This window comes from Myodes glareolus, chromosome 11 (assembly GCF_982192425.1).
Source record: "Myodes glareolus chromosome 11, mMyoGla1.1, whole genome shotgun sequence".
Classification (NCBI taxonomy): domain Eukaryota; kingdom Metazoa; phylum Chordata; class Mammalia; order Rodentia; family Cricetidae; genus Myodes; species Myodes glareolus.
In genome coordinates, this window is record NC_142036.1 from 15474344 (window position 1) to 15484031 (window position 9688).

General features: G+C 55.6%; 1 protein-coding gene across 2 annotated transcripts; it reads right to left on the reverse strand.

Moving 5' to 3' along the window:
- Nucleotides 1-755: 755 nt before the first annotated feature.
- On the reverse strand, nt 756-8616 carry Trmt61a (tRNA methyltransferase 61A). 2 transcript variants are annotated; one of them, XM_048431369.3, is made up of 4 exons: nt 7083-8616; nt 6276-6635; nt 3357-3623; nt 756-1911 (listed from the first exon to the last, which is right to left on the reverse strand). In XM_048431369.3, the coding sequence occupies exons 2-4, from the start codon at nt 6604-6606 to the stop codon at nt 1637-1639; spliced, it is 873 nt and encodes a 290-aa protein (XP_048287326.1). In that variant the 5' UTR covers nt 6607-6635; nt 7083-8616; the 3' UTR covers nt 756-1636. The 2 variants fall into 2 exon arrangements, with proteins under 2 accessions (XP_048287326.1, XP_048287327.1); XM_048431370.3 differs by lacking the exon at nt 7083-8616 and having other exon boundaries at nt 6276-7076.
- Nucleotides 8617-9688: the final 1072 nt, after the last annotated feature.

The following is a 9688-nucleotide window of genomic DNA, read 5'->3' on the forward strand; positions in this document are numbered from 1 at the left end:
CTACAAAAGCAGAATTTGGTTAGCCCACGGGGCAGTAGGTAGATTGGGTTTTTCCAGCCTTGGCAACAGTTCCTCACCCAGGCCTTGTGAATTCCACAGGGAAAAAAGATATCCTGGGCCTCGCTGGCTACTGGCCTATGTGTTCCATAGCCGAGCAGAGAATGCGGGGCCAGGCAGGGTGAGTGGGTGCCAAGAGTGCACAGCTTACAACCTTTTAGGAACTCCTGGCACTGAAGTGACATGGTCCAGGGACCTCTCTCACATCCTCCAGGCTAGGCATTACGTTAAAGCCGAGACCAGGCCCTGGAGGGAGGGATAAGCCCCTTGGAGCAAGGCTAGTGGTCCAAGGGACCCTGAACATCCCTGAGGGTACATAATGCCTCCCAAGCCATGAAATTTCCATCCATAGGTGACCTACAATTGCACAGGGAATGGGCAGCCTAGAAAGTCAGCACTAGGAACGTTGAGTTAGGTCCTTCAGGGAATGTGGGAAGGGACGTGGAACAAGAGCTACAGACGGAAGCCTGGTGCCGAGCTACAGAGGCCCGGTACTCCACCTCCAGGGCCAGGAGGCCGTTTCTGCAGGGGGTGGAGGTGATCATACTTGTGCCTTTGTGAAGAGTCCTGGACTGATGTCCTAGAGCTTGGACAGAATCCTCAGAACAGAGAGGAAGGACAGAGGTCAGATGCCAAGTGTGGCCTGGGTACCAGTCGAAGGCCAGCCCCTTTGGCAGGCAGAGGAACAGTCAACGCGGTAGGGGGTAAGACAGAACATTTATTGCTCCACTAGGTATGCTCAGGGGCCAGCAGGACACAGACAATTCTCCCAATGGCTGATTCCATGCACCAGCAGCAGATGCAGGGCAGCCCCACACCAGGTATGGACACCAGACTCAAGGTGACATGTGCAGCAGGGCCACAGCCAGAGCTCCTAGGCCATGCGCTACCTATTCCATGGCTCCTCTCTGACCCTCGCTCCAGTGTGGGCTTGAGAGATCACTGGAGACATAGACCCGCCTACTGGACTCCCTTTGCACAGGACGAGTCTAGTCCCAGAACACATCAGGGATCCTGGGCACAAGTGTGCTCACACGTGGCCCACGCAGCACTCAAGACAATGGGATCACCTCCTTGGATCCCCACGCCAGCCTGGCTCTAGCCCCAGGGATACAGAGAAGATAAGGGCAGGGCCAGGCTTTCTGGGTTAGCTCAACCACAGCTTTTGGCTAAGCGCTGGATCACCAGTGGTTAGAGTCTTTACCACGGAAGGGACAGTTCACTGTCCCTGTAGGTCAGTCCAGGCTTCAAGCAGTGCCCAGGGCTTCCTCTGCCCTCAGCTTGTACCATCTGGTCTCAACAACCAGGAGAGCCTCTGGCAGAGGGGACTCCATGTGGACAACAAAGAACAACCAGGACAGAGCCTGGGGGGAGCAGTGATGGGGTGGAGCTTCCCTCTCAGACGGCAATGCCTCCCTCCTGAACAGGGCCAGCCTACTCACCCCCCTCAACTTACCCAGGAGGCCCCTGCCCCCCACCCTGCCAACTATTTCTAAACACAAGCCTCACAGGCAGTGGCTGACCATATAAGGCAGCCTCTGGCCTCCTTGCTTGCTCGTGGTATTCCTGCCCAGGCCTACTAGCCTGGAGTCTTGGTGGCGAAAGTCAGGTAGCCAGTGTGGCCCACAGTCTCCTTCATGGGTGTGCCGCTACGGAAGGGGCTGGCATCGGAGCCCACGCTGACCTCTGAGTCGCTGGCTCCCAGGTCAGGCAAGGGCAGACTGATGGTGCGCACATTGTAGACCTGCGGCAGCACCTCCAGGGTGCTGAGCTCGGTGAAGCCTCGGGCTGCCAGTGCCTGGCACGTGCGTTGCACCTGCTCGATGCATGGGGAGAAGGAGCAGAAGCGCCCACCTGCAGGAGCAAGACACGGGGTCAGAGGGCAGGGTCAGTGGCGTCCACAACCCACCCTGGACCTTAGGCTGGCTCAGGACTGCCTGCAGACTGTAAGCCCTCAGACCAAGGAACTATGCAGGGGCCTGAGGAAGCTGTAGAGCTGTGCCCTATCTGCTGGCCCATGTGGGGGCAGGGGCAGGAGCCCAGGTCAAGAACCAGGACTAAGCCTAAGATGCCTGGGTTTCCCTGGCTGCCAGCAGGCATCGCCAGCCTGCCTTGTAGGAGTCAGTGGAGGGTTGGGGGTCAGGGCTGTCAGAGTCAGGCCCAAGAATAGCTCTAACAATAGGGTAGCATAGGGCGGTGTGTGGGCTGCTGCTGTCACAGGAAATTAGAGGCTGTCGTTGGCTCTTGGGAACAGGAGGAGCTTAAAGAGAGCACAGTCTGAGCTCCTCCCTGCTGCCTCCCACTGGGGCAGCCCACAGGCTTCACTCAGCCTGCCCAGAGACTGTGAGACACTCTATCTGTATCTTGGCAGGGGATCATGAGCAAGTCAGGGCAGGGAAGGAGTGTGTACAGATGTCCCTGGGCCTGATACCCACAGTGCTCCCTGACACAGGACACCTGGTAGGTATGAAGTAGTCCCCTACTGAGCCTGATGTCAGCACAGAGAGCAGAAGCCACCAGAGAGAGGCAGTGCTATAAACACCAGGCATACAGAAAAGGTATGGAGATCTGGGAAAGAGCCCAGAAGAAGGGGATATGGGACAAGACCCAGGACACAGGCACAGGTGCCTCTGGCCTACTCTGTGGAGGCTCATCTGCCTGGTTTGGACTCTGCATCAGGGTCCTTAAGGTGTGGACCTCCAGGCTTCCCCTCCCAGCTCCAGGCCACCTTGGCAGACACAGGGATCTGGGCAGTGCCTGTCTCTGAGGCTCCCCCACCCTTTGCAAGGAGCCTGGAGGCAAGCAGGCCCAGCTGCCAAGCCTGCTTCTTCTCCAGAAAAGGCAAATCCCTGGGACTCACCAGCAGCCTCTCTGGCCCAGGGCCGACCTTCTCCAGGCCTCCCCTTTGCTCCACCTCCACAGCATCTTCCCTAAAAGGGTCCAGCTGCCTGGCTCTGCAGCATGGGTGTGGGGAGTCTGCAGGAGATGGCTGGGGGCAGGGGACTGCCTATGACCTCCATATTAGATCCAGGCCTGGAGTCCTGTCATGTAGATCCTACCTGCACTGGAGTTGCCAGGGCCTGGGACTCAGTGAGTTCCTATCTAGGCTGAAGAATGGGACCCATCTTTCCCTAACCCTGGTCTCTAGCCAGCCCAAGTCAGTCCTCACATTGGGCCAAAAGGAGCCTTGGTCTGGCCATTGCTACTGTGTGGCCTACAGGAACCTGGAACTCCCTGGGTTCTAGATGACTCAGAAGCTCAGCACCCTACCAGCACCCTTATGAACACCACCAACATACCTTCAACCTTGAGGGCATCCCAGGCATGGCCCACAGCTTCCCAGGGTGATGGGATATCCAAGAAGACAGCATCAGCCACATGGATGACACCAAAGCCACTGCGGCACACATCCTGGGTGTGCACAGTCACCCACTGGCTCACGCGATGCTCCTGGAACTCCTCCCGGGCCTTGTCGGCCCGCTGCTGGTGGAACTCCACTGTGTGTAGGTGGCCAGTGGGGGCGATGCTGCGGATGATGGCATGGGAGACAGAACCACTGCCCGTGCCTGGCAGGACAAGACGAGAGGATTGACGGGTCATCTGAGGACTATACCCACCCACAACAGCTCCCTGACTGGGAGGAAGAAGGTCAAACAGGCATAAGAGGACAGCTGCCCCCAGGGTCAGAGGGGGGATCAAATCATGAGTTCTAGTTCTGTCTGCTCTTGGCAGCCTTGGCCCTGGGTTTGGGATACTGGGTTGTGTAGAATGGGCACAGGAGAGGACAGGGGCAGCCCTACCCAGTGCATACACAGAACAAGTCTGAAGCATGAACTCTGGGGCGGACATAGGTGAGTCTGGGCAGGGCTAGTGCTGGCCTGTCCCATCCTGACCTAGCCTCTTCTAAACTGTGGCTAATCCATGAGCCTCACCGACAGCCGTTCCTCCTGTTTTCTACCTCCTCCCATGAGCTCCTTGACTCACTCAGGTCAGTGGTCAGCTCACCCTCCCCACACCTCCAACCCTGATAAATCCACCAGCACTGCACAGGGGCAATTCTACCTGCTCTTGCTTGAGCTCACGTGATCTAGATATCTAAAGTCAACCCGCTCCACCCTTCCCATAATGTCACGAGTCTGTCCAAAAGCCTCCACTCTTCCTTAGAAGCAGGGCTACCCTTCTTCACCTGACTTCATATACTCCAGGACCTGGGCTAGCTTGTCTCCGCTCACCCTGTAACTGCCCCTTCCTGCTTGGTGACCATTTCTAGCAGTATACCCTCTTGACCCCGCTGTAGCAGTGCTCTTACAAAGCCCCCAAACCTAAGCCGGACAGTGTGGCACAAGCCTTTAATCCCAGCACTCGGGAGGCAGAGGAACTGCCAGCCTGGTATACAAGAGCTAGTTCCAGGACAGTCAAGGCTACACAGAGAAACCCTATCTCAAAAAACCATAAAACAAAACAAAACAAAAAACAAAAATAAAAAACCCTAAGCTCAAAGTTGGACCCCATCCAAGTCTGATCTCTCCAAGATCAGGAAGTGACACCCACCGCAGGGGCCAGACTGGTCAGTCACCCACCATCAAGACCCACCCTGCCATCCCACCTCCAGTCACCAGCGATTCCTTCTCCCGCCTCTGGGCTTCACCCACCAGGCCCCTCCCTCTTTGCTATCTGCAGACACTGGTCCTGCCTCTGTTCTTTTTGTTTGTTTGTTTGCTTTTTGTTTTTTTGAGACAGGGTTTCTCTGTGTAATATGTGCTCTGGAACTCCCTTTGTAGACCAGGCTGACCTCAAACTCATGAGATCCTCCTGCTTCTACCTCTCAAGAGCTGGGCCTAAAGGCATACACTACCACCACTACCACCCGGAACCTCTGTTCTTTTTACCACTGTCAATCAGATCTATGCTTTGCACAGTGGTCGGGCTCACCTTCCCATTAAAGGGCGACTACAGACTCCTAACAGCCCTCTGAAGGGCCCCCTCTTGCCTCCCAACCTCATCTTCTGTTCCTCTGCCCCTACTTCATGTCCCAGCCAGTGGCCTTTTTGCCAATGCACACCAGTACTGCATCCCACTTTGGGGCAATTGTACAACTTTTCTTTGGCTTTTGGTCGCACTTCATCATTTTTAACTCAAAGGTCACCTTCTCAGATCCTCAACTTTCTGAGTTTGGGGAATCCCACTAAGTCATCCTCAACCAAGCATCCCCAGTTATAAGCCTCTCACAATCAGCACTGAATGGTCGCCAGGCTCACTGCCTATTTTGTCTTTTTGAGGGCAGGAACTTGGTACCACACGGGAGCAGAGGAGTGTGTTGACTGAAAAGGGGTGAGGGCCGGAGAGAGGATAGTGCCTACTACAGGACATGCAGAGAGTTGTTAGGGCTGGCTCTCAACTCTGCTGTCCACTGTCTCCCTCTGCAGGGAGAGAATGCCAGGATAGGGAGAACGGGAACTATAGTGACCCCGAACCCGTTTCCTAGCCCACCACAAACACACCAAGGATCTAGTCACATCTGGTCCAGGACTCATCCTTGTGGAAGACTCATGTCTAGATTGCTGCACGCAGTGGCCACAGCACCTAGGGGTGTATGTGAGAGACAGCTGGCTCTCATGCACTGCTACCACCCACCCCGTCCTTGTCTCGGTGACAGTGTTGATAATCTTCACTGGAACTAGGTGAAGGGCTGAGGGCGAGTGAGTGGGGGACAGAATTTTCACAGACCTCTTGGGATAATCAGCCTCCTTCCAGGAAGGCGGGCAGGGAGATGAGCAGTCAGCACCTTGGCCAGCACCAAACAAGCCTGCTGACACATCAAAGCAAGCCAGGACCCTCAGAGGGCACTGCTGCCTCCTCTTCTTCCTCCTCCAACCCAGGCCAGTCCCCATCAGATGTCATTTCACTCCCTGCAGTCACACCCTCCCCACCAAGTGGAGTTGCTACAAAAAAACCCAAGTAATTTAGCACACATCTGCAAGATGGCCTGGCTGCAAACTAGCTTCCTCCCACCCCTCTTCCAGATCCAGGGTTTCTCTGTGTAACGGCCCTGGCTGTCCTGGAACTTGCTTTGTAGACCAAGCTGGCCTCGAACTCACAGAGATTCCACCTGCCCTTGCCTCCTGAGTGCTGGGATTAAAGACGTGTGTCACCACCGCCTGGCTGACTGCAAACTATCTTAACTATGGGTCTGACTCCCACCTTATGTAGGAGCTCACCTGATTCACAGACCACAGAACCGGGTCGCAGCTCCAGCATCATGGTGAGTAAGGCAATGTCGGTGGAGTAGAGGATCTGTGTGCGGTGGGGCAGGTTCACTGTCCAGAGCTCAGGAGTGGGGTGAAGCACATATACCCAGCCGCCTCTGCTGCAGATCACCTTGGAGCCAAATGGGCGGCCAATGAGGTCCACTGAGTGCCGCAGAACGCCATGCCGGGTCTGGGTCTGTGCCCCACGCTGCACACGTACTGCCATCATTGAGCCATGGCCCAGTGACAAGATGGCTGTGTCGCCTTCCTTGATCAGCTCCTCGTATGCCACGAAGCTCATGGTGTTAACATCTGCCAAGTGTCAGGGACCTGGGGAAGTGGTGTGTGGGCGTGAGGCGTTTAGTCAGAAGACCAGGAGGTAGGATGAGGATCTGTGGTTTGGGAAGAGGTCTGTGGGGCCCGAGTTCTGAGCAGTATGGGTAGTTGACTTGATCGGACAACCCAACAGAGATGCACCTTAGCCAGACATATGCAGCCCTTCTAGGTCTGGAAGTGTACAATAGTAGAGGCCCAAGGATTCCCACACCAGAAGGACCAGAACAAAGTCCTCATTCCTCGGCTGTGAAGACGGTGGCCTCCGAGAGGCGTGCAAAGCGCGAGGGCGAAGTCACCTCCAAGCCAGGATTCCGTGGAACCCTCTGACCAGAGTACCCCGAGCGGGCTTCTGACGGCCCGGACGTTTCTCTGCAAGGGACCTGCAGGCAGGCCCGGAGCGCCGCTCCCACCCTAGCCGCGTACGCCAGCTCCGAAACTCACCCAGTTTACACCGGCTCTCTGCTTCACACGTGGCTCCCCAGTGGCAGCCACACTTCCGGCGCTTCTTTGATGACGTCAATAACACCGCAGAGATTGCTGGGAGCCTCTGCTCTGTCCTTTGCGCGCTCCCAGAGGATGCTTCCTGGCTGGCGCCTCTGGGCCCGTGGTCTTATGTGAATACTTGCGCGTTGCCTAAGAGATCTGAGCACTGTACAAAATAAAAGTCCTCTCCTCGCCAGCGGTTTGTCTGCGTGCCGTCTTTTAGGGTTGCCCAGAGCATGGAGCTTCTGCCCGCTGGATATCCCTGCCCCTAAAGTGTATTTTGACAACTGTGTAACACCAGGGCTTCCTTATTAGAGCCCACCAGAACATTTCGTCATTGCAAACAGCTCCGAAATACCCTGCCTGGAGCCGAGGATGAATCTTAGAAGAAAGTGGAACCGGAGAGCAGCGGTGGGGCACCCAGAGACTTTGGCCAGGGCCAGACCAAGTATAAGGAGCAGGGGTAGTCTGGGGCATTCCGCAAAAGTGGCCCTGCTATCCCTGGCTTCTTGAGAACTGGATGAACTGGGCTCACGCGTGGCCTGGGGGAGGAGCTGTTGGAGACCAGGCGGAAAGGGGAAGCTGTAGGAGTGTTTTGTCTCAGTAGAGCTGAATCAGAGCCCCCGTGGGCTTCTCGTGGAAAGGTTCTTCCCCGGAGTGGAGCATGAAGTGGAGAGGGGAGAGCGCTGGGGTGGGGAGTGAAGAGCTTTCCTGTGGTCCTCAGCTACTGGAACTGGAGGGCATGAGATTTGAGTTATTCAGAAACAGTAGCAGTGACCAACTCTCGGCTGCACTCTCCAACCACCAGGCTACTATAGCCTGGTAAAGTTTGGGTGGCCCGGCTCCACAAACATGTCCTTTCTAGAGTCCTGCTGGCTAGTGGGACTCCTCTGGGGCCAGACTAGGCCAGCCTGTGTGAAGGAACCCAGGTTCCTGACATTGTACCTCTCCAGGTCTCTGCCCTGGCTGGCCTTGATCTGCTAGCCAGGAGGGATAGGCAATGAGGGTTTCTTGGTCTTCCAGGCTGGGAAGGCACAGCCTTTAGCTGAGACATCCCAGCCTTTGGCTCCACAGTCCCTGTTCTAGTAGGCTACTTCACTCCCTGATGGTGCACAGCCCAATCCACACCCTAATTGCTCCTCTGGAGAGTTAGACTTTCCACTTCTCCTTGGAGGTTCCTCTTCCCCAGCCTCTCAGCGGCCTGGAGACCAGGGCTGACTATGTCTCTAAATGAGCTCAACAGGGGTTTTCCCTTGGTCCCAGCTGTCCACTGCTGCATCCCTGTCCCTCCTGTGTCCCTTCTCCAGTCCACCTTCTCAGAGCTAGCTATTGTCATGCCTAGCTTCAGCCTGGAGTTTTCAAGGTGGTGCACACCTTTAATCCCAGCACTTGGGAGGCAGAGGCAGGCAGGTCTCTGTGAGTTCAAGGCCAGCCTGGTCTACAAAAGCTAGGTGCAGGACAGGCTCCAAAGCTACAGAGAAACCCTGTCTCAAAAAAGAAACAACAAAAAAAAAACCCATAAAAACAAACAAAAAGGAGTTCCCTCTGACTGGCATAGCCTCCTGTTTCACTGTGCCCTGCATCCTCCGCCCCTCTCTTTACCCTTGCCAACTTCCCCTTTGCATTCCACGAGATAGGAAGCAGCGAAGCAGCAATGCACCCTGGGCACAGGACTGAGAGTGGCCTCTATGTGGAACCTAGAGCCTGACCCTGTCTGTGCCTGTACTTGCCCTGCTGGGCTGGACGATGCTCTGTGAAGAAAATACCTGGGACTCCTTTGAGGCCCCATCCAGGCCCTGAGGTTAATGTATGACTTGGTGTGATTTCTAAGGAGATGGAACCATAATTCTACTGAGTGATGTCACCAAGCTTCTTGCCCAGAAGCTGCCAGAGCAGCTACTTTGATTGCCAAGGATAGCAGAGGGCCCAGTCGGGTCTAGGCTGGATAAGCAGGCCCTGACCTTTCTCCATTGCTATGAGGGCCTCCAGGACTTCCGAGCAACGCCCCCCAAGTGGGGGGCCTCACACTGATATGTGGTCTAAAGGCTGTGAAGGGCCCTTCGTCTCTCTACCCTGCTGTTGTCTCTGCTGTCTGAACACCAAAGTTAGGCACCCTAGTACCACCGGGTGATATCTGGGCATCTGGGCCAGTACTTCTTTCTCTCAGCAACCAATCTTCCTTTAGGTTTCGGTCTTAGAATGAGACAGAGGCTGAAGGTCACAGGCGCCTGTTCCAGTGCTGGGCGTGGACGGACTTGCAACACCGCCTTCTGTTCCTCACCTTTACTAGAGTCCTGGCCTTGCCCTCACAGGGAGATGGGAGGCGGGAAAGGGAGGAGAGGAGGCCGAGAAACTGTAAATGCTGGAGACAAAGAGGAAGTCCTGAACCCCCTACCCCCACTCAAGCCTGGACACCAAGTTTGCTTCCTCTCTATTTCTAGAAACAGACAGAAACTTGAGCACTTGGGGCTCAAGTTGAACCAGCTTCCCTGAGAGGGGTAGGTACTGTGGTTGGCAGCTGCAGATATTTCTGAGAAGGCTGAAAAGGGCATAGAATACAGGAA